Here is a 23,216-nt window from a genome sequence, read left to right as displayed (position 1 = left end):
TCATAGCACCATGAAGCCCTCAGGTCAAACACATATTAATATCCAGTAATGTGTCATTCATAGCCACACTTCCTGTAGGTTTCACAGCTTATGATGATTATTGATGTCTCCGGATAAAGCTAGCAAGTACGATGACTAAAGTAGCTCTTTTTTCTCTCATGGGACGCAGGCATTTTTACAGAGATCCTTCGGACGAACCTCCCTCTCCTTCGACAGAGACGCCATCTTGCAACCAGGGGGCGCAGTGGCTGCGTCATATCAACCCGTCACTTTTTTCAGACGAGTCACTTAGGTAAGCCGTGTTGTTCTGTCATCGCTACCACTCTACGGCTTGCTACTTCTGAAACCGCGTCTCAGTGTCGTCAAAATACACAATAGCCTACTGTCCCTCAGGTTTAAATTTGATGGAATGGGATACGGACTTTAATCAGATATCGGTTACTGTCATTTTGTTATCTTAACGTACTGTAACTGATATGTACCCCGTAATGATGATAACAGCGGATCATAAACACATTATCTGGACATTATTGAACAAGTTCATACTGTATTGAACATTTGACTCCAGTGTGAAAAATCTTAGAACAAGCAGCCTCCAAGACCCTCGATGGTGTCTTTAATTTCTCTGACTTTCTTCCGACTTGGGACAAACGGACAAAAATACAAGGGGAAGGGAATGCTTGCATACGATTCACAGATTTTATTCAGAGGCCAGGCCCATTGAACTTTGAACCCTTGGAACTGGGACGTTCCCGACTAGATGACCGTTACGATTGTTAAGGAAAACAATAATAAAAAATGCAAACGGCGAAAATAAATCTAGCGGCATTATGCGCAGTGAAAAGCCTTAAACATTTCTTTTTTGAGTGCAACGCTGAAAACTGACCCAGTGGCGTTTCCGCTTGATTTACCGCGGTTGTTAAGAGGGATTATCTCGTGGATTTGCTGCCTTGTGACTTCATAAATTCTTCTGTCGGGTTGAAACATAATGTTTCTCATTCAAACAGCAGGGTGCACCGTGTGCTCGCGTTTAACGGCAAACTTTTTAACAGCTAAATCCCAGTCTCCCCCGGTCCTGCTTTTTTCCTCCATCAGATTTTTCCCGAAATACAAGCGCTCCCTTATCAAGCTCATAAAGGTGTGCCCTATTTCTTTCATTGAGAGGAAATACAATTCAGCTGTAACCTTGTGGAACCGGGAAAAAAAAAAAAAAGAAAAGGAAAAAGGTTTTGGTTCCACCAACAGCGATAGGGAGGTTATGGGACACCCTTTTACGACGCTGGCGTTTTACCAGACGCTAATTTGCTTTCAGCTCTCTGAGATTAAACACAATTCCTGCCACGTGCATACCTCACCTAAGCAAGCATGAAGGCATTTTCCTACTAATCTGGGAGGAACTGACATTTGAGGAAGTTAGCATTAGGCTAGAGTTCCAGTTCAAGGCCATTTGTTATAGATAAACGGACCGGCATCTCGGCAGCCAGTCTGACGGCCGCTCTCTCCCTCGTTTCCCCCCAGGCGAGGGGCGTCGGCGGGGGACGAACTGGAGGCCGTGGGTCGGCTGCGGCTGGCGTGCTCGCAGCCGGACTGCAACTACAAGCTGCTGCTCCAGGCCCTTCTGCAGTCCGACTGCGTCCTGCTGCAGGCCCTGCTGCGCAGCTCACGTAAGAAAGCCCGCTTTTCAACTTCAGTGAAAGTCTCGAGTTCAGTGAAGCGAAGGTCAAGGCGGCCATGGAAAAAATAATTATAAAAATGATTGTTAAAATTTTTTTAATTGAAGCATGTACACACACACGCACACACACTCAATAGAAATATATGTATTCTTCACATTATGGCTAGGAGAAACAAGAAATTGTATCTCATAAAATTAATTAAATCAGAAAATTTGGATTACTTTTACATTGTTTTTGAGGTTGGAAGTATCAATGCCACTGAAATTACATTTCTTAAAAAAAAAGAAATAAATAATAAAGCACTAAAAAATTGCCAGTGTGTTTCAAAAGACCATTTACTTTAATATCTGTTCATTCTTCAGTGTATAAAAAAAAGACTGCTCCTGCCCTGGGTCACCGTGTGTCCCCGCTCACAAAAGGGGAATCATTCTGACCTCCGACATCTCTCTTTTCCCAAATTTTATGATTTCTTTTTCTGTCCTCTAGTACTTTAAAATTTCACCCTCCATAAAATTACTTTTACGGCAGCATATACTGCAGGCCTGCGTTGGACACATTCAGCGCGACCAAGGACAGGCACTGAGAGTAAAGAGGAAGCACTCATATTTTAGTGCTTCTGGAAATGTGGGCCGACTCGAATGGAATTGATTTAAAAAAAAAAAAAACTTTTATTGTGGAGAGAACTTGAGTAGCCGAGCAAGGGGTCATGTCATCATTATCATTATTAAATCAATAGTGCTTGCTAATAAAAAATAAATAAAAAAAACCCTTCATAGCGCGACAGTTAGCGGAAGGTGCGACCGGTGAAGATTCCTCGCTCTTTCTGAAAAAGTCCAGGCTTTAAAGGCCGTCGAGCTCTCGCGGGCTAATTAGCATCGCGGGGACCTCGTTAATAGCGGCCTCGCTCCTAGAGGTGGCGGTCGCCTTTGATCTTTCACCTGGGGCTCGGCGGCGCTCTAAATCACGCTAGCGAACGCCGCGCAAATCGCGACTGGGCTAATTGAAAACAGGCGGCAGCTGCGATCATCAGATCCGCTGTACGGCTTTTTTTCCCGTAATTACCTGAAGGCTCACCCACGCCCGCACCCACCCAAGGTAACGGCAGTGGAAGAGGTCATATCTACACCAGAAGTGAAAGTGGTGTGCTTCGCGTGCGGTGTAGATGGGCCTTTCTGTGGCATGTCATTCCATACACGCGCAGCCTGTCGTACTATTAGGATACGCTACATACAATGGGCCAACTATCTTACGCATGTAACTGAAGTATAACAGGACCCATCAGCTGTTTTTTGTGGATGGGACCAATTACAGTGTTCTGGGGGTATCCCTGTTAAAAAAAAAAAGAACAGGGGGCAGTAGGGGTTTCTGGGATATTTGCTGGCGGAGCATCAAGGTCACAGGGGGTTTTGTGAGTGACTGAGTGCCCGGACTCCGCAGCGACGGAGAGCAGTTCATTCATCATCCGACATCATCCGACCGTCATTCAACTCGTCCGCTGCTGTGGGCTGGGATCATTATTAAAAGCCGGGTGGTTAAAACCTCTCGTGCTCCTCAGCACCCCCCCTCCCCCCCCCCCTTACCCGGCCGTTGCCGCGGCGGCGTCCGACGCGGGTCCTCCTCGAGGGGCAATTACCGAGCCGACGGAGCGCGAGGCGGAGCCTCCGTCCGCGAAAACGCGCCCTAACGCCGCGATCCCGGGGGTCAACGGCTAACCCGACCACGTTCCTCTGCGGGAAAAAACGGAAAAGGGCGGAAAAAAAAAAAAGAAACGCGATGAAAAAAATCAATTTCCCTCGCTCGCGTTTCGGCTTCTATCTCCCCCTTTCCGCTCCCTTGTTATCGGCGGCATTAGGGCCCCCGCTCCCCCACTTTAAATACGGCAGGTAATTCGCGCCTGTCGCTCTAAAGCGGCCTAGCATTTGTCAAAGCGCCGCGCAAACACGCCGCCCTCGCCTCTCCAATCCGGATCTTCATTGAGTGGCGCTTGGCGTTCGCTCGCCTATTCAAATACCTGTCGTCAGCCGGAAAGGCTGATTAAAACGGGATCACGGTCGCTGGTAGCGAACCGCCTCCGCCGCCGCCGCCGCCGCCGCACCCTCCCGCCCGCTTTCTCTCCCGGAAGGACGCGGTGTCAAAGCCTATTCAGCCGTACGAGGCGTACTCGTGCGCCAGGTGTCTATCTCCGAGTGTCAGGGCTGTGTTTTTTTTTTTCTCTGTCTTTCCCCCACCCTCCCCCCCCCCCCCCGACAGATTTGCGGCTTTTGTTCCCTTCCGTAACTCTTTCAGTTCTGGCAAACCTTGGATTTTTCAATGTGCGTAGCCTTGGAACCCCTTCACTTATAGGCATTCATTAATTTATTTAGTTATCTATCTATTTTATTTTAATTTTATCTTAAATAGACTCGGTTCAATTAGCTTCATTCTGTACTTTTTTTTTTACTGTCTCGCTTGTGTTCTTCGGTATGTGATTTGTAATTTCTGTGTCGTTTTCTTTGAATACCCTGTCTGTTTAAGAAACGAATGGCTCTTCCTGAGCCGTGACCCCAGGGGGGGTCACTGCCAACTCCACAAGAAGCAAAATGCCATTTTAAAAAAAACAATTTCACAAAAAAAAAAAAAAAACGTATATTGGAACTGGTTTTCTTCTGAAATCGCTATTTGTGGCTTTTCTTCACGTCCCCTGCTCTTCTGTTTCCATGGCGTTCTCAGGTTCCTGTGCGGAGGACGGGGCAGAAGACTCGGCAGAGGTCGGGCGGGAGGGAGACGCGTTTCTCGAGGCCGCGTTCTCGGTGCTCTCCACGCTCAACTGCGTCCCCAAGGCCCTGGCCCTCGCGTTCGAAAGCTACTTCGACGAGCGACGCCTCTGGGATCGTTTATATGACCTGCCAGGTAACGCACAGGCCCTTCATTGCAAACAAACAAAAAAAAAGGTTTTCTATTTTTCTTTATTTTCTTTTCGTGTTGTACGAGGTTTTATCCGTCCCTAAAATAAATAGTAACTTAAATGCGTTGCGTATTCTAAGATGGAACAGGAAGTAGATCATTAGAACCATCAGGACTCTGTGCTCACCGCAGGTGTTCCTTCCTTTAAATAGTAATTGCTGGGCATCGCTATTTTCCCACAGAGAGGAGTCTCGTAACATTTCAGAACGATCATAGTGACAATGAAGTGCGGGGCTTTCAGCTTGATAGTCATTGTTTGTTTCCATCGCAGATATATTCCGTCTCCGACAAAATCAATATCCATTTGTGCGTGTAGGGTTTTCGGAGAAAAAGCCCAACATGAATGTTTCCCGTTGCGGTAATCGCAGGACGTTAATTTAATCTGCCGAAACAGAGACTACAATTCTTCCCTCACTCTCTTCCTGTTGGCGAAGCTTTGATTTGGGGTTTTAATCAGGGCTCCTGTGGAGAAAGACTCCTCTTTTTTTTTGTATTTTTATTGCGTGCTAGTGGTAATTATTGCTGCATAAATTAGACAAATTGGAGGGGAGGATTTGCGGGAGAACGGGAGTCGCGTAGAAGTTGCTTCTGTAATCTTAGTGTCACTGAACATTTTGTATTCCTCCTAGTATAATTTTCTTAATTGCTGGCATGGTCCACACCTCGCAGTAGAGCGCTGCCTATAATTGAATTTTGGACAAAGAATACCCCTGACAAGGTTGTTTATGTGCAAAATTCCTCTGTTCAGTGTTTATGAAGAGATAGATAATGTGAGTTGTCAGCAATGGGCTGCACTTGAAAAACATCGTAATTAGCGTCGCCAGGTCCAAGTTCCTCTCGCGGCTGTTGATGAATCAGCTCGGCCTGTGGTTTCTCAAACCCCTCTCCTGTGTGGCGGGGCCAGGGACTGGTTGCAGTAAGCATTCTAGCTGCGTGTGTCACTTCCAAGGCAAACCCAAGAGTTCAAAAAAGTCAAGTCGGGGTAGAATCTGAATTGCAAGACTTTGGAGTTTGTGTGAAAAAGAGCAGTATAACAGCTGACTTCCCAGCTTGGACTTAATTTGAGGTTAGAGGTCCAGTCTGACTTTTTTTTAAACTGATTTTTCTTCTTACTGGGTATTGCAGACCTCCTTACTGAAATAATTCTCCCTGCTTTGGGGTGATCAAGAGGTCCTGCAGTGCTTTCCGGTTATTTTTGGCTTACATTTTACAGACTTGCATTGACTGGGGATTTTATCTTAAGTTAAAAAAAGAACAATACAAAGAAAATATACAGCATTATGCATTATGGGAAATGGTGTTCTCAACAACGTACTAGTATCAGCATGTGAGTGATGTCCCTGCTGGTGGTGACCCAGTTTAACTCCATTTCTGTCACTTCAACTTGTGATTTTAAACCAGCCCAGGGTAGGCAACCACCCACAGCCTCTGATTAAGATTATAGTGTGGACTCACAGTTTTATCAGGTTAAGTTTTTGGAGACGCCCAGCCCGCATGAATGTCACAGCCTGTAGTGTGGTCATCGGTGATGTCATCTTTCAGCGCCACGCGTCTTTTCTCAAACCAGACCCCGGCCAGGCAGAGCCCACCGTGCTGAGGTGCTTGAGAGCTACGATGACCGAGTCCATCGACGGCATCGTGGGCAAAATCGTCGCCATGGTGACGTCCTGGCAGGCGTCCGACGACCGCGCCTCCTCGCCTCCCGCGCAGGTCGTCCCAGAGAGCGTACTCAGCAAAGTACCGAAGGAGTGGAACTACATGTCCCAGGACCCCAAAGAAAAGGAGGCCGCCAACGGTATGAATCGCATGCTTGTACCCCTGGGAAGTAATGGCCCACCGTTTTGGAAAGGGGGTTATCCTGGGACAGGCTTCTAACCGTATTGAGGATTATACATTTTGTTGGTGTTTAAAATGGTTTTTCCACTTTTTGGGACAACCCTTGTATCTATGACAACCTGGTTACTTGATGATATTAAAACTTCATTAAGACTTCAGATTAAAAGATTATATATCGGAAGACCTATCAGCAAACCAATTTTTGACGAGGGTTTGCATATTTCATATTCTGGAAATTAATCTTTTTTATTAAAAGTTGTTAAAAATGTATAAAGAAACAGTTGTCATTAGAGTGAGTGTTCGTGCTGACGAAGCACCGCCTCTCTCTCTCTCTCTCTCTCTCTCTCCCCCTCTCTCTGTGTGAGTCAGGCTGTGCCAAGCTTCTGCTGCAAGCCGTCTCCTTCGTCTTCGCCAACCTGCCCTCCGCGGTGGCGTCCCTCCCCCTGCCCGTCCGCTACCTCTTCCTCGCGGGCGAGAGGCGCCTCTCCCAGAATTCCCGGCAGCCGAGGCCCACGGGGCTGCTCCTGTGGGACCTCCTGGGCTTCCTGTGCCAGCGCCTGGAGGACGGGGGCGCTCTGGAGCGCCTCTCCGACCGGCCGCCGCGCCGCGGGGACGCGGAGACGCTGGCGCTGGTGGCCGAGTGCCTGAGGGCGGCCGCGGGCCATCAGAGGGCGGGGCCCAAACCCGCGGTCCTCACGGCCCTGCAGACCCTGGAGGAGAAGCGCCCGAAATGGAGGTCCGCTCAGCTCCAGAAGGCCCGGAAACTGTGCTCCGAGGGGTGAGCGACAGCCAGTCAAAATTCAGATTTAACAGCGACAGAGTTGTGACATAAGAGGCTAAAATGCTAGCGTACACAGCCGAGCCGACCTGACCCAATAAGCAACATAAACAGCTGCTTAGGATCAAGCGACCAGTAGGGGGCCCCTTAATTATGACAAAATGTGTATTCCTCAGATTTAGGGAAGCTTCTCCCACAGCGTAGGTAACTAAGCTACCGAAAACTCGACCCCAGAAGTAGTTAAGCTAGCAATTCCATTACACCTGGTTCTCCTACTCTTCTACAACGCCCATTCTCTGGTGGCATAATTGGATCGTTTTTCTGCTGTCGTCATGGTTAGTCATTTGGCAGTATCGGTTGCTGCAGTGCAAGCATGTCTCTTGGTATTTTACCAACTGGTAATACTAAATTTGGATACTGATTACACTGATTACGCTGCCTAATTAGCAGTAATGAAAGAGGAACTTGATGATTCATGTGGTTTCCCCGTACCAGAGGCGAAAAAAGAAAAGAATTTTGTGATATTCCAATGACTCAATAACAGGCGGGGTGCAAATTCAAACTCCCATTCCAAAATGCATTTTTAACTTAATTAATTGAGTTCAAAATTCAAACGTCTGAATTAATTTAATGGAAGTATCCTTGCTGAGAAGATCCCAGAGTTCTGTTAAATGTAATACTCCTGTCCCTAGACGGTCCTCAGTGTGCTTGTGAATGTCTGCCTTGTTCGTGCATCAATCAAACCCTCAGAAAGACCGTCGGACTGTAAGGAATTTGGTTTTATTTTCTCATTATAAAGCTATGAGCCATTGTTTGTGTCTCATCCCGAGAACAAATGTTTTTGACTCTAAATGACATGAACATTCCTTCGTGAGGGATGTTCGAGGGTACCGTGGAAATATCCATCCTTATTAAAAATTATTTAGCCAAGACGGGAAAGAACCCCAGCAGAAAAAAAAGCAAAGATAAACAGATTACCCTAAGTGTTCCAGGAAACTCTGTGGTTTTTGTAACAGGAAAGGCAGGATTACGACAAAAAAAAAAAAAATGCTGAAAAGAAAGGACGAGAAGAAGGGGGGGGGGAGGAAGCGGAATGAAAGAGCAATTATGTATCACCTGCCTCAGACGCTTTCCGAAATCATTACTATTCATTAAAATAACCTTCAGTTTGAAGTGACGCCTGAGTTGTAAACAATCAGGGTACAGTGCATCTTCTGGGAGGGGGTTTACAAGTCCAAAAAAATGAAGCACCTCCCCCCCCCCCCAACCCTCCTCCCCCCACTTCCACCACCAACACCACCACCACAACCACACCACGCCATCTTTTTTTGCAAAGTAATTTGTAGAGGAGAAGATTATTGTTTTCCATCATGGTGACCCTGACTTAGCTGACGGGATGCATACACAGATTAAGATGAATGCAGTTATTCCTGGGCTGAGGTCTGCCACTTTCGGGGAGCGCGGGCTTCTAATGACATGATTGATAGGCTGTCCCGGATCCGGGGAGGAACTCATTAATCACGGCGATGACTGAATCCAATCATCTGCTTCACCTGCACGGTGATGGACAAGAAAGGATACGGGGGCGGGTGCTGACACCGGCACACCGCCCAGGCCCGGCGAGCCCTCGACTTCCTCAATGTCAGACCGCTAAAGGCTGGCTGGCGGTCCAGCCTGCTCCCGCCACCTTATAATTAAAAAAGGAGGGGGGGGGGAGGCGACGGGTGGGGGGGGTGAGAGAGAAAAAGAGACAGAGAGAGAGAGAGAGGGGGGAAAACAATGTCAGGAAGTCTATCTGGAGGAAAGTGTTCATTTTTTAAGTTGACGTGCGGCTCGTAAAAATATGGAGTGGGGAAGGGCGGTGCGATGACTTGCGCCTCTTCCGGGCCAAATAGACGGAAGACCTTGAGATCATCTTTTACGCGCTCGCCTGTGGACACACACACGCACACACACACACACACACACACACTGACACACACATTCACCCTCACACACACTAATAAAGAACTGTCCTCACACACTTATCATGCACACGCATTCTCCAAACATACACGCTATAACATGCACGCACACCGACATACGCGTGCGTACAAGTGGGTGATTCTCATCTACATGAGTCTTTATTGCCGTTACCTTTAAACCTCTGTGTCAGGACAAAAGAGATTGACTTGAGTTGTTTTGGGAAACTCACAGTAAGTTTTGAAAGAATAGTTTTGAGTATCAGTGATGCGCTCAAGGCTATAATTCAGACACAGCCAGAGGGGTAAAAAAAAGCTTTTTTAAATGAAAGATTTTGGGGGCAGCGGCATGAGGAGCCTCTCGTAATCAGGGTTGTTTTTAATTTGCAAAATCCCTTCTTTGGCATCGAGGTGATGCTTTGCTGATCGGTGGGCGTGGTCACCTAACGCTCCATTGGCTCGTAAAGCGCAGCCTTTGTGAGTTCCTCGCGTTCGTCCACCGAAGCGCTACGGCGAGAAACGCGGGGAGGGATTCTGTTTCACTGCCTTACTTTCCCCTCTGTGGCTCTGAGTGGTTTTTTCTGTGCCTTCAACCTTCAGTTTCTCGCTAAGTGCTTCATTTTTTAATAAAACGCGTAACACCCAGATCCTTCCCTTCGAGAGGTTTGAAGATATCGCTCGCTCGCGTGCTTTACTGACCGCTCAATGACTCGGCCACGTTCGCCTTGTTCTGCCAGTAAAGCGCGCCGAGAACAGGCGGGCTCTCGTAGCGACGCGTCTCTTAATTGTCACCTCGAGGAGGCGCGGACCAGCGCTTAAGACGCGCTAAAGTGGAACGTTACGAACGATCTCGCGGGCGGTTGCGTTTCTCGTTCAAAGGATCTCCCGAAAAGAGTATTTAAAAAAAACGAAATCTGTTTTTCTCTTGTAGCATGAATTGATGTCGCCTCCGTTCTGTCTCTCCCTCTCTCTCTCTCTCTCTCTCTCTCTCCCTCTCTCTCTCTCTGTGTCTGTCAGGGCGTTCGAGCCGGTGGAGACCGGCGCGGCGTCGGAGAGAGGCGCTGGCGCGCCTGAACTGACTGAGCAGAAAATAGGTCTGATGGTCCTGGAGATCTGCCACAGAGCAGGTGGCGGCGAGTACCTGAGGCAAATCTATCACATCATCCGACTCAATGAGGTAGGGAAACGCTCCTTTTCCCGAGCAATTAGGTGCGTGCTGGCCTGAGGCGGCGTCTGTTCGCGGCGAGGGGTTACCGGTGGAGCCTCGCGCTCCGCGCTGCGGAAGGTGCCGGCAACGCTACTCCCCACCCACTCACCTACCCACCCCCCTGTGCTTTCCGGGGATGAAAGAGATTGGGGGGGGGGGGGGGCTCAGGTTGGTTTTCAGTCCCCACTTCCTGTCCCAGTGCCGCAGCGTGGAGGCCTGGCTCTGGTCCCCCGCCGTTACCGCCACGCAAACCCGTGGTGCGGCGCAGTTCCTGTACCCTGACCAATCAGCTCCAAGCACTCGCCCCGGATGAAGCAGTCCGCTCAATGAATACGCAATAAATGGTTTAATAACTGCTTGGAAAGGGTGAAAATAATGATAAAAATCCTGCAGCACATGTGAACCCCCCCAGTTGTGTGCCTGCTTGCCTACACACCCAGAGAACACCCAGAACTGTCAGCTCCCAGCATTTCCCAACGGGGTGCTGATGCAATGGCTACATGTGTACACAGTATTTCCCATAATGAACCGTGTGAGCTAGTGAAGCCTCTAAGATGCTGAGGTGTCCACACAGACGCGTGCTACAGTTGGCACGGCTAGCGCTACAGTTGGCACGGCGAGCGCGTGCGGCCAGCGCTGATTGGAACGCGTGCGGGCGCCAGCGCGGGCCGACCCTGGCTGCTCCTGCCCGCGAAAACGGGAGGTGGCGCGAGAGGTGGAGCAGCGGCGGCAATGCGGGCGTGGGGGTGTTGGATGGGGTGGGGGTTTTAGGACGAGCTCCAGGAAGCCCACGCCTCCCCCCCACTCCTCAGAAGGTCAGCAGAAGGACGGGGGGGGGGGGGGAGGCGCGGCGGCTTGGCGGGTGACAGGCGTGAGTGATGAGGGTGCGGGGGCCGAGCGCGCGGGGGTGCCGCACCCTGTCCTTCACGCGCTCACGCAGCAGCCCGGACAGAGAGGAGGAGGAGGAGGAGGAGGAGGCGGAGGAGAAGGAGAGAAAGTTTGAGCTCCAGTTCCCCCCCGCAGTGACAGACTTCTCTCCCCCCCTGCAGCCCCTGTGTGTCTATACATATCCCGTCCTAAGCATCGTCCTTTCTCTGGCTTTCTATTTCGGAGCAGACGGATTAATTTGTACTTCTGCGGGGCCGTTCACTTTGGGAATCCTGTCTCTGTCTGCGAAAACTGCACAGGGACCCTGTTTTACTCTACTTTCTTTTTTGTGCTAGAGAGCCGAAATTTACGGTGGCTTTCTATCTATGTGTCTGTCTGTAAAGTACGCAGCTCTATTTCTATACGGTGTGTGTGTGTGTGTGTGTGTGTGTGTGTGTATATTTTAGGGCTCGGTGAGTTTGTCACAGTGAAAGTGGCGGTTGAAAGTCTTGTGAAAGTATTGTAATAAGTTGCTGCTGTTTTTTTTTTTTTCCAATCTGCCCTCTACCTGTCCTCTCCACTCCTGCTGAATCCCGCCTCCTCCCTGTCTCTCCTCCCCTCCCCCCCGCCCCCCCCGTTTCGACTGCGCGTGCAGGAGCTGCTGGCCTCCCTGCTCTCCGCTCCGACGGACCCCACCCAGGCCGGCCCCCAGGCCCCCGCCGCGATCCTCGACCCGGGCCCCGCCGGCCCCCGACCGCCCTTCGACCCGGTCGCTCAGTTCAACCGCATCGGCGCCAAGGAGTTCGACCAGGTTGGTCCGCCCGCCTTCTCCGCCTCTTTCCCGACAGGGCGTGCGTTCAGAGGCCGCTTCGCTCCGCATTCGTTTTCTCTCTTTCTGTTTGATTGCATCATGACCTGCTGTAACATTATGACCTCACCGGGAGGCCTCCACGAGAACGGCTCGTGGATGACCGTGAAAAATCGCTGTTGGATGTTCCATCGCTAATTCGACACTTTGGACGTTCTTAGCCGTGAAAATCATGTTTAAGTTAGTTTTTTTTTCTTTCTTTCCTTTTTAACAAAAAACTGATTTTCGCAACTTTCCAACCAATCTGCCTCACATTCACTTTTCTCTAAAGCAGTTCAGGGTGTCATCGTGATTTTCTTGTGCGTCGAGCACGACTCTTAGTCTGGAACTTTCCTTTTCCGTCAAGGCCACTAAAGTTCTGTTGGCGTCTTTCTGGCGAGGTGAGTGTAGTGACAAGCTCTGAGCCTTTCACAGCTTTGCGAGTTAAGACGTGAACTTCCAATTCTCAATAGGTCGTTCTCAGAGCAAAAAAAATGTGATAGATAAGAGCGACAAAAGACATTAAAAGGATAAAAGGCGAGAGGAAAATCTTGAAATTGTTCAGGTACTAAAAAAAGGAAGACTCGCTTTTCCGCGGCTTCCAAAAGACCTTTTCTCCCCAGAGCATCCCCAAAATTGTAGATTTAATGCTGATTCTAAAATAATATTGTAGAGTTATGTGAGATTTTCCAGCAGAAGCAAAAATAGTTCCATAATATCAGCATTTTTTTTTCCTTAGGTTTAAGGCAGGTGCCTTTAACTTGACCCGGGTGTTCTTTTATATGAGTTTTTAGAGATAGTTTAAGGGCCTTAAGTTTACCCTGAGCCGCACTGATGAACTTGCCTGCAAGCTGGCGATTATATTCCACCCAACAGGCCTCACTGTACTACTGGAGAGCTATCACTTTTTGGAGGAGAGATGTATCTTTGACTGCATAGTCCTGGAGGACCTGCAGGACCTGCTGGTTTTTTCGTTTTCACCATAGAATCAGCAGCCCTTGTACCCAAGGAACCGGGTGGTGTGGGTTGTGAAATTGTCTGCTTTATCCGATTGGTTAAAAAAAAAACAGCAGACCCTGTGGCTCTCCAAGGATCAGGGTTTGGGAAGTTTTTTGGTGAAGCCTGCACTTGTGGCAGGTTCCCATAACAACCGAGCCGCTCGTGAGCCAATCGCCTGGTTTGTTTGTCCAGTAGAATTAGTATTTTCCGGTCACTGTCTTTTTGAGGCGGATAAGTTCAAGTATGGCTCCTTATTGGAAAGGGCTGCATTCCTTTGTATAGAACAGCCTATTTAGAGAGTGATTAAACTGCCCCGTCTACCGGTGGCATCCATGTTGTTTGTCAGATCAAGGAGGGGGGTGGGGCTGGTGGGGAGCCGATCCATCAATCAGGAGGCAGTTGTGTCTCTCTCGCACTGTCAATAAAGCCCTGACTGGAGCGAGCGGTGACATTTGAGCAATCAGAGAAATCTGATTTTTATTTGCCTTCCCGACAAAGTCTCGCGCTTTGCAAAAGGGGTGGGGGCGGCGGGGGGGTGGGGTGGGGTGGGGTGGGGGGGCGGCCAGGGCGCCATTAAAACGGCTGGAAGAATAACGGCTCTCCGAAATTGATTTATCTTTTTATAAATGATGGCTACATCCCCAAATGGATTTATAAATTAATTGCTGTCTTATTGGAATAAAAACCTTCTTGTGCGGACATGATTGATATCGTCTGTCAGAGTCCTTGTTCGAGGCCCCCTCCTCCTTAGTTAGTCCAGCCCAGCTGGAGCTGTAATTTACTGATCGTATTAACTCTGATTAATAACTAACAATAGCTCCTCCTCATACATCAACAGTCGGCCATAAGTGACTGGAGCTGGGACTGGGCCCAACTGCTGCCAAGTTATCAGAGGATGAGTCAGGTGACCTTGAAGGCGCTGCTGGCAAACAGGTAATGGCTGCTTTTTTTTTTTACTTTTTTTTTTTTTTTGTTGGCTGGCTGTCATGTCCGAGGTTGTACCTTCCTTTTATAAATGTATATGTGCCGTACCTGCATGCTGGAGTCTCATCGGGGGGGCCACGGGAGACCTGTAAGGCAATGCGGGTGTGGGGGGGTGGGGGATTTTTGGCAATACTAATCGCCGTTCTCGTAAATCATTGCTGATGTTCCTGGCTCGGTGCTAGGGTGTGTTCAGAGGAGACTTCGTTGAGTGAGTGAGTGAGTGAGTGAGCGAGTGACGTGAGTGATATGAGTGAGTGAGTGACAGACGGACAGTCCGTGTGTGTGTGCGCGCGCGCAACCATCTGTGTGTATGTGTGTTCGCTATGTTTTATTTTTTTGTCTGAAATCTGAATTCTCTGCGTACTCCCCTCTCTGCACACTGAGTGGAACTGAGCGTGTGCCACTGTCGCTCGGCTCCTGGAGAATTTCACCTCTGCGATGGCGCCGCGCTCTCTCCCAGATCCCTGCCTTTTTCAAAGAGGCTCAACCCTGGGAATTTCAACAAGGAACGAAGAGAACACTGGAAGTGGGTAGGGGGGTGGGAGAGAGATAGAGAGAGACAGAGCAGACAGACCGGCAGGAACAGAGAGAGAGAGAAAGAGAGGCAGATAGAGAGAGAAACAGAGATAGAGAGACCGACAGGCACAGAGAGAGAGAAAGAGAGGCAGACAGAGAGAGAGACAGACAGACGGACAGCCACATAGAAAGAGAGAGAGGGGGAGAGAGAGAGAGAGAAGGACAGACAGACACACAGACACACTGAGAGAGAAAGAGACAGGCAGGCAGGCACAGAATGAGGGAGGGAGAGAGAGACAGAGTGCATGAGAGGGAGAGAGAGAGAGAGAGAGAGAGAGAGAAACAGCCGCAAAGAGTGAGAGAGGTAGAGAGAGAGGCTGCTTTCCTTTCTTGCCGCAGAACTAGGATTGAACCCTCTCTCCCCCGAGGTTATCTTGAGCGGCGCTCGTTTCTGGGGTTATTCCAATCCCCTCAGCGAGGCGCTCAGGAACAGGCAGCGTGTAGCGGGAGAGATTAGAACAGCGGGTCGCGGTCCGGGGCGCGTGTTCGTCGGAGGGGTGCGCGGCAGGATCCGGGGGGCACGGCCGGCGAAGGCAAGGGTCCGTCCGTATCAGTCTGACCCTGGGGGGGGGTGGGTTCAGGGGTCGCGTGGTGCCCGCGGAGGGGCCAACCCTCACTCTGAGGCCCGTACCGCACCCTCATTAGACATGGGGAGCCTCCGGATGTTTGGGTAGCTGATATCTCAGTGGGGGAGGTGACTGGGGGTCCTGTTCATCATGTGGGTCAGCTCTCAGTCTACTTTCCGGGATGGGAAAGGGCTGGACGTGTGTGGGGAGTGGGGGGGGGGGTGCGTGCGCCAATGAGTGCGTCGAGGGGTGTGGGGGGGGCTTGTGCCTGCACCAACGAGAGAGCCGGTTGCTTCACAGTGAGCTGCTCCGCCCCCTCGTCAACCCAGAGTCCCGCGGCCCCTGAAAGGGTTAAGCGGCGCTGGGCCGACCAGGGGTCCGGCGGGCAGCCGATCGGAGCCGGGCGGCGAAGCTCCTTGGGTCCCGAGCCTCGGACGCGCGGCGTGAATAGTAACGCGGGCGCGTGACGCGTGTCAGGCCGGCGATATTTCACCCCCGCTCTCAGCCCTCGATTCCCGAGCTGTCATCGGGAGCGCTGTCGCCCGCCGCGTGGCTACACGGAGCCCGTTTCAAACCGTCGCCGTGGTTACACACGCCCTGTAATGAAGGGCGGGCGGCTCCCGTCGTAATAAGGGGGCGAAGCGCTCGCCGTCCCCGTCCTGTTCCGCCGCCCCCCCCCCCCCCTCCGCTTGCGCCGTGCGTCGTCGCACACGTGTAAAAAAGTTTTTAAAAAATTAAAAAATAATAGCTAATAGCTAATAAAATAGATACCGTCACTCCTCGCCGGGGCGGTATTAGTGCGGGATTATTCGCAAACGGCCTTGAACGGGTGATTCTGAACTTTCACGACGGCGCCGCACGGGGCCCCCGGGGCCCCGAGATGAAAGGGGGAACGGGGAGGGGAAGGAGAGGGCGAGCTCGGGAATCGGAGACGACGGAGGCGGGAGAGAGAGGGTGTAAATATTACATAATGTGTTCTAATCTCGTGTTAAAATGTCCAGGGTTTTTTTTCTTCTTCTTCTTCTCCTCCTCTCTCTCCCTCATTAGTCGCCCCTTTGTTGAGGGAACGGAGGCAGTTTATGGGAAGGATTCACAAATGGGAATATGGCAGAGGTTCTGAGCGGGGGAAAGAAAAAAAAAAGAGAAAGCTGATAAAAGTTTTCCGCGGATCTCCCTGAGCCTTTTCGGGGTCTCCTGTGTTCCACTCTGTTGTTCTTGGGTGCAGAAGCGAAGACGTGATGACTCGGGGGGGTGGGGGTGGGGTGTAGGGGGGTTTTTGGGAGGGATTTCCCTTCGGTTGAAAGCGAAGGCACCATATTTTCGATTCCTGTAATCCAAAATGGATGCCGATTATTTCTTTGAATACGTGGACATGCTTTTTTGTGTGTTGATATCATCTGTACAGTCTACTGTGCGTTACCAAGGGCTTCTGTGGAGAATCTATTTTTGAGGTCACATGGAGTCAAAGCTCAGTTAGTGAGCTTTTGTGCGTTAGGGGGGGTGGTTATTCTCCTTCCTGTCTCCGTAGGATACTGGGGAAAGCTTCCCCAGCACTTATCGTAGGAGTGAAAACCCTTCCTCCCCAGCCTTCCTCTTCCTCGCTTTCTCCTCTACTCCTCTACTGCCAAGGGCTTTAGCATCGCGCTCCAGAATGTTCTCTCTCTCTCCCTCTCTCTCTCTCTCTCTCTCCCCCTCTCTCTCTCTCTCCCTCTCTCTCTCTCTGTGATGCGAGAGCCCAGAGAGTTATCTGAGCCTCGCATTTCGTGCCACCGGCGTTGTCGTTATCGTCTCTAGGTTTACTCCGCGTCGTAATAAAGAGACTAGGAGCTGGGGACCAGCTTTTTTAACATTTATTTATTTTATTTATTTTTTTTTACAAGGGCCACCTATTAAATCTCTTCAGCCGTAACTTCGCTGAGGATCCCCGGCAGAAACTTTTCCTCGGTGCTAACGCCGGCGATTCCTGCGGCAGATGGCGCGCGCCCCCCCCCCCCCCCGGATTTCTAAAAAGTTACGGCAGCGTCCCTTTTGTCACCTGTCACTTCGGAACGGCGGCCGCGCGCGTCATAAATCATCCCCCGAATCGAGCTCCTCGGCGAGCGCCCGCTGATTAATGCGCCCGCGCCTCGGCCCGTGAGAGGGGGGAGAGAACTTTCCCACAGGACCCCAAGGCAACTTTTGACTTTTACCGAAATCGATGTTCGGTCTCTTTTTTTTTTTCCAGAGTCCGTCCCCCCGTTTCAATCGCAACGGGCGTACGCGGCCTCGGACGCGCATAAATAATCTTAACTCTCGTTCTCCGTTGCCGGCGCGGAGACGGTGCCGCTTTCATCACTCGACGTCGCCGTCGCGAAACGCGGGTTAACCTGCGGAGAGCTCGTTTCTTCTTAATTCGAAATGCGCCGCGTGATTCATGTTTAATGGAAGCGGCGAGCTGTCGCTGTAAAAAAGCGATTGAATTCTGCAATAAATGGACGTGTTAAGCTGGGCTCCTCATTACTCTCAAGGTCTGCCGGCCTTTGTTATCTAGTCAGCATGAGCGTGCGGACGGCATGAATCTGAATGAATCGAATCTGTGATTTCTACCCTCTCCCCCTGTCTTTGTTTGGACTGAGGTGCCTTGTTTAAAGTTTATGAGATTAGAAGGTTAGTAATTCTTTAATTAACGTTACATTCAATCGAGAACAAGAACCTCGGAGAACCTTCTCTTCCTTCGATCACACACGGGCAACAGGCAATTACTGCCTTCACCCCCTAACACCTCCCCCCCACCCCCCCATCCTTCTTCTTTTCCTATTTCCGGTGCAGAGATCCGTCGTGTTTGTTTTACCGAGCGCGTTATGGAAGAGGAGAGGAGCGCGTCTTTATTCAAACGACGTCTCAAGGATGCGGGGAGGCGCCCGCCGCCGCCGCTAACACACGCGTACACAGGGCCGGCAAGAACAAACAGATGAAACGAAGGAGGAGACTCAGCCGCGGGGAGGGAAGGGGAAGATAATTGCCCGCACCCTCGCAGCGTGTCACTTGTTAAGGTCAGGTCCGGGGGCCTGTTCTCGTTCTCGTTGCCGTGGGAAACCCCTGGTCGGGTGGTTTATTGGTTCTTGAGCGGCCTCTCGTCTTCGGACCTGGGAGATGATCACCTCCACCCCTCTTCCCCCCACCCCCCTCACCCTTACCCGGTTGGTTAAGCAGTGAATGATGAAGGATGGAGGGTTGGGGGGGGGGGGGGGGGGAGCAATCTTCTGAGTTCTGTTTAGACCACATTGTGTTATCTGCCTTGAAGGAGAGAAGCGTGTGGGCTAGTGCTGCTGAATACAGGCCAGCTTGTACCAGGCTAGGCAATGTACTGTAAATGACAACACCTGGTGAGCAGCTCGAAATGAGTTTATCGGAGATAAAGCACCGCCATTTTCATGGCTTAGCGTGCATTCGTTTAAAAATAAGGAACACAGGTGTTTGCGCATTGTGAATCCGTAAATTATTTAGGCGATTCGGGCCTTAACATATGGTACAGATTTCAACAGCAAATTTAACAATAACATTACCAAAAAAAAACCCAAAAAAAAAGACATTAGCGCTATCGGTACTTTCCACAGTGGTCGTGTTTTCTGTAGGAATTGTCGTTTTACGACGTACAGAAGTACTGTACTTTCGACTGCAGCGATTTTCGGAGCGTTTTCGAGAGGTAGGAAAATACCATCTGTTCCAAACGACGGCCATATGGTCTTCGTTTTTTCTGAGGGAATTAAAATAAAAACAAATATGTCAGAAAGCTGAGGTTTTTCATGGGTGTTGATCAGCTTCGCACAAAAAAAAAAAAAGTCTGAGTCTCAGTGTGCCTGGGTCCATTGTTAGAATCTTTGGGTAGAAGCGCGCTGCGCTCTCCTTTCGTCAGAAGGTGAGAATATTTCTCTCGGTAGCATTTTGTATTTTCTTTTTGTTTTTGTTTTCTTGTTTTTCTCAGCATGCAGTGTCCTAGCATTGAGTGCAAGCGGCACTGTCAAGGTTAGAGAAACCGTTCTTTTTCCTTTTTCCTCTTGTCATATTGGATGAACGAAAAAAAAAGAAACACTGAAGTTTCAAGCCATCGGCCCATCTCTCTATCTCGTCGGGGGGGGGGGGGGGCAAAAATCTTGTCACCCTGAAAGTCAAAAATACACGATGTGTCATCGAGAGTTTTTTCTCCCCCCCCACCCCCCCACCCACCCACCCTCAAACTCTCTCCCCTTTTCCCGTGTCCCTCGGATTGACAGTTCGTGACAAAATAGCATTCATGTCGCTTGAATACGTCTTTTGTCTAGGGCCTACGCGGTTCTTTTTTTCCCTCTCTCTCTCTCTCGCTCTCCGTGTCTGAGCGACGCTGACACATTGAGGTTTTCATTAGCTTTAACCAGGTGTGCTTTTTTTCTTTACGGAGCCGGTACCTCTGTCGGTTCGTACCGAAGGGGAATAAATCAGCCGAGCCTGGAGAGAGGCCGTGGCCCCGACGCGCGTGGCAGAGACGAGCTGAGAGGCTCATTAATCAACCGCCGAGTCGCAGATGGGGATGGGCTTCCGCGCAAACTGCCAGCAGACTGTGAAAGTCACATCCAACACGCTCGACTGTCAACTAGGCAGTCCGCCGCGCGCTCCTTCTCCCCTCTTCTCTCCTCCTCTCTCCTCCTCGCCCCTCTTCTCACCTCCGCGGCGATGTCCCGGTAGCCCGCACGTGAAATCTTCTTCCGGGCTCGGCGATAAAGTTTTTGTTAAAAAAGCACGGTGGCAGGCCTCTGGTGCGAAGGGGTTGTCCGCTCTTCCGGCATCGCGGTGGAGTTCGGGAGTGGGATGATCGGGGCTCTCTGTGTCTTGGCCTGAATTTCATTTTTCTTTTTTTTTACGGTGAAGGTGTTAGCATAGCTAGCGTTTCTGCTGTAGCGCAGGACAGCACATCAGCACATTAAGTTTCTCTTAATTTTGTGGTTTGCTTCTCTCATTCCCCGTTGGTCCTGCTCAGATAGAGTCACTGCATTTTCACCAGGCTAACCTGTCGACACTGGTATATGTGTGTGCTCACTTCTCTTGGATGGATCATATCAGCATTGCCCTATCCCTTCAACCTCCCTTTAACTATGCTAAGGGTGTTTCTATAAATCCCTCATTTAAAGAGTAATTGCAAAAATGATATGATTTAGTCCGGGTACTGGGCAGTTTTATGCGCGTTGCACGGTCCCTCTTGCTTAATTTTTCATTCCACCCATAACTTTCTCAGTGTCTGGAAATAGACTATTATTTTTATGTAGCGCAGGCAGTATCCTGTTTGTCCTCCCTGGTCCTTGTATCAAACAAAATGATCAATTTTTCATAAATACAGTTGTCGTATACGACGTACCAGCTGTCCTGCAAGTACCGCCTTCCACAAAACTCTAAAAACTGTTTTTGTGGTTGCCTTAGCCAAATGCGCTTTAGTTTCAAGTTTTTTTTAAATAATATCCTCACACTAATTTTACAGCACTAGTTGGCTGATATTTATGGATTTTTTGACATCAGTGGTAAAAATGAAGCCTTGCGGAAATTTGGATCGGTTCATCCTAGAATAGACGCGGATTCCGGTGGGGGTTGTTTATGAAAACTCGACTTTGGCATTTGCATATGTTTTTATGCGAAACAAGTGCATAAATGGATCTTTCCAATTTCGCAAGAAGGTGTCCTTCGTCTTGTTTGGCACCGCGCTCTGCCTGGCTGTTAAATTTCCATTCATCACGGTAGCGGAGCGCGGGATAGATTTAATCATCTACGCGCAGTTCATTTCCATGGGCGCTCCGACTCCGGTAAGGTCATCTTCTGGGATGACGCCGCTGGGACGTGAGACTGTCGCCGAATCCCGCCCCCCCCTCGCCCCCCCGCCCAAAAAACTGCCTGCACCACGTACCCTGGCCGTCACCTACCCACCCCCACCTCCCTCCAACCTCCCCACCCCCTCCATCCACACCATATCCAGCCTTGTTTGGATGTCTCACTTCAGTTTTTTTTTCTTTTTTACGACTGGCGCTGCAGATATTTACAGTAGGGCCAGCAGGATGGAGAGCCCCGCCGGCGCACTGTAAAAGGCAAGGCTTCATCCTTCGCGCGTCGGGGGCGGGCGAACGACTGTCTGGCGGCGGCGCGTCCATCGCTCTCCGGGCGCCTCTGCGCGTAATTTACGAGCCCGCGCCATCGATCGGAACGCGTTCGCCGCGGACGCTCGTGATCTGCAGGGGCGGAGGGCCGGCCGCAGCCCTGCGAGCGAGTGACTGACAGACCCACCCCTGGCGGAGCCCGCCGGTGTCCCTCAACGCGGGGGGTCTGGCGGCTGCATTCCGTAATGTTGGGGGGGGGGGGGAGTGGGGGGGTAGGGGGGGGGATCTCTGTCACTGCTTCTGTGTCGTTATCTCCCCCCATAAGCGCTGATCCATTTCCATCACAGTCAGGAGCGGGTAATTATAAGGATTCCGGCCTGTCACAATTAATCTGCACCTCTGCGACGCGTCGCTAAAAGGAAGAGACGCCGGCGGAAGTCCTCCAGTCGGCACGACAGCCAAAAAGATTTCTCTCTCCCCCACCACCCCAACCACCCCCACCCCCCGTCCCCCAAAACACATAAACACACAAACATAAAAAAATGCGCGTTTCTGCGAATGCGGCGATTAAAATCCCCGTTGTCGTTGTCGCCGTCGCGCCGTCCCGCTCGAACGAGGAGGCGCGGGAAACAAAGTCGTTTTACGGTTTCTCGTTTTCTCTTTTTTTTTCTTTTCTTTTTTCTTTTCCCCGCGAAAAAACGGAGGGGACCGCATTCGCCTGGCACGGGCGCGGCGGCGCTCGTAAACGGACCAGCTGTCGGACTCCGTTCCGTCGCGCCGCCGCCGCCGCCTTCCCCCTCTCTGATTGGCGTCCCTCTCGCTTTAAGATAATTCCCCGTGATTTATCCAATAAATAAAGCGTTCCAAAAAACCGCCAAAGCATTTACTGGCATTAAGAGCAGAACACGCCACAATTAAGCCCCTTCAGGTAATTACGTGGCTAATTTAACAGCAAACAACTGCAGCATTTACATGTGGAGCACGCCTTTGGTCCTCCGCCACGTTCCCGCGGAAACCAGAGAGCCAAAACGCCAAAAAAACTATATCGGTTCATAAATAAGGGGGGGGGGAACTTATTGCTTGTTTGTTGTTTTCTAGTCCGTCGTTTTTCCCGATGATACGGCTAATCAGAGCTGTGTGAACTGAACTGACGTTTGTGGTATGATTTTCGTCTTTTTCCCCGCCGCAACTCTGCTACGAAAGTTAGAGGCTAGGCGTTTATCTCGGAGCGCGCGGAGCTGCGTAGTACTCCGCTCCACCGCGCCGTGCTTTGGCTAAGAAGCCGCCGGTGTCGTTGGGGAGGTGGGTGTCGGGAGACAGGTCTGTCAAAGTGGCCGTGAGGAGACGGCGGTCCCTCCTCTCCCGGGGGTGCGGACGACCCCCCCCCCCCCCGGGCGCCGGGGCGATGGCGGGGGTCCTGCGCAGATGGTCGGCTGGCCCTCTCTATGAGCTGGGGCACTGGGGGGGGGCGGCGTTCATTGAGATTCGTCGCCAGCGTTCCGGAAGCTTCCTCTCCTTCCTCGTCTCCTCTCTCCAGAGCGAAGGGGGGAAAAGTTCTGGGGAGTGAAGGTTGTTGATGAGGAGATCCTGTCACCCCCCCCCCCCCCCCATCTCCTTCGTTCGCCCTCACGATACAGAAGTTCGCCAAGCTGCCAAGCAATTAACCGCTAAACTTTCTCTTTGGGGGTGGGTCTGTGTGTGTGTACAGTATGTGCACATGCATGCTAGTGTGTGTGTGTGTGTGTGTGTGTGTGCTTGTGGGTGTGGGTGGGCGGATGCATGCGTATGCGTGTGCGCGTGTATGCGTGTGCATGTGGGTGTGTGTGTGGGTGTGCATGTGGGTGTGGGTGTGGGTGGGTGCATGCATGTGTAGGCGGTTGC

General features: G+C 50.8%; 1 protein-coding gene across 1 annotated transcript in view; it reads left to right on the top strand.

Moving 5' to 3' along the window:
• kiaa0825 (KIAA0825 ortholog) overlaps positions 1-23,216 on the top strand; it is a 116,707-nt gene that overhangs the window by 34,979 nt on the left and 58,512 nt on the right. Inside the window, exons 12-19 of the mRNA XM_064296527.1 lie at positions 170-292; positions 1,519-1,664; positions 4,386-4,565; positions 6,187-6,414; positions 6,825-7,233; positions 10,212-10,371; positions 11,924-12,079; positions 13,953-14,047. Of these exons, the coding sequence (XP_064152597.1) occupies positions 170-292; positions 1,519-1,664; positions 4,386-4,565; positions 6,187-6,414; positions 6,825-7,233; positions 10,212-10,371; positions 11,924-12,079; positions 13,953-14,047 (1,497 nt within the window). The remainder of the gene's footprint in view (positions 1-169; positions 293-1,518; positions 1,665-4,385; positions 4,566-6,186; positions 6,415-6,824; positions 7,234-10,211; positions 10,372-11,923; positions 12,080-13,952; positions 14,048-23,216) is intronic.

The sequence above is a fragment of the Anguilla rostrata genome, chromosome 10, assembly GCF_018555375.3.
Source record: "Anguilla rostrata isolate EN2019 chromosome 10, ASM1855537v3, whole genome shotgun sequence".
NCBI lineage: Eukaryota > Metazoa > Chordata > Actinopteri > Anguilliformes > Anguillidae > Anguilla > Anguilla rostrata.
Note: the sequence above shows the minus strand (reverse complement) of the source record. Positions and strands in the feature narration are given on the sequence as shown.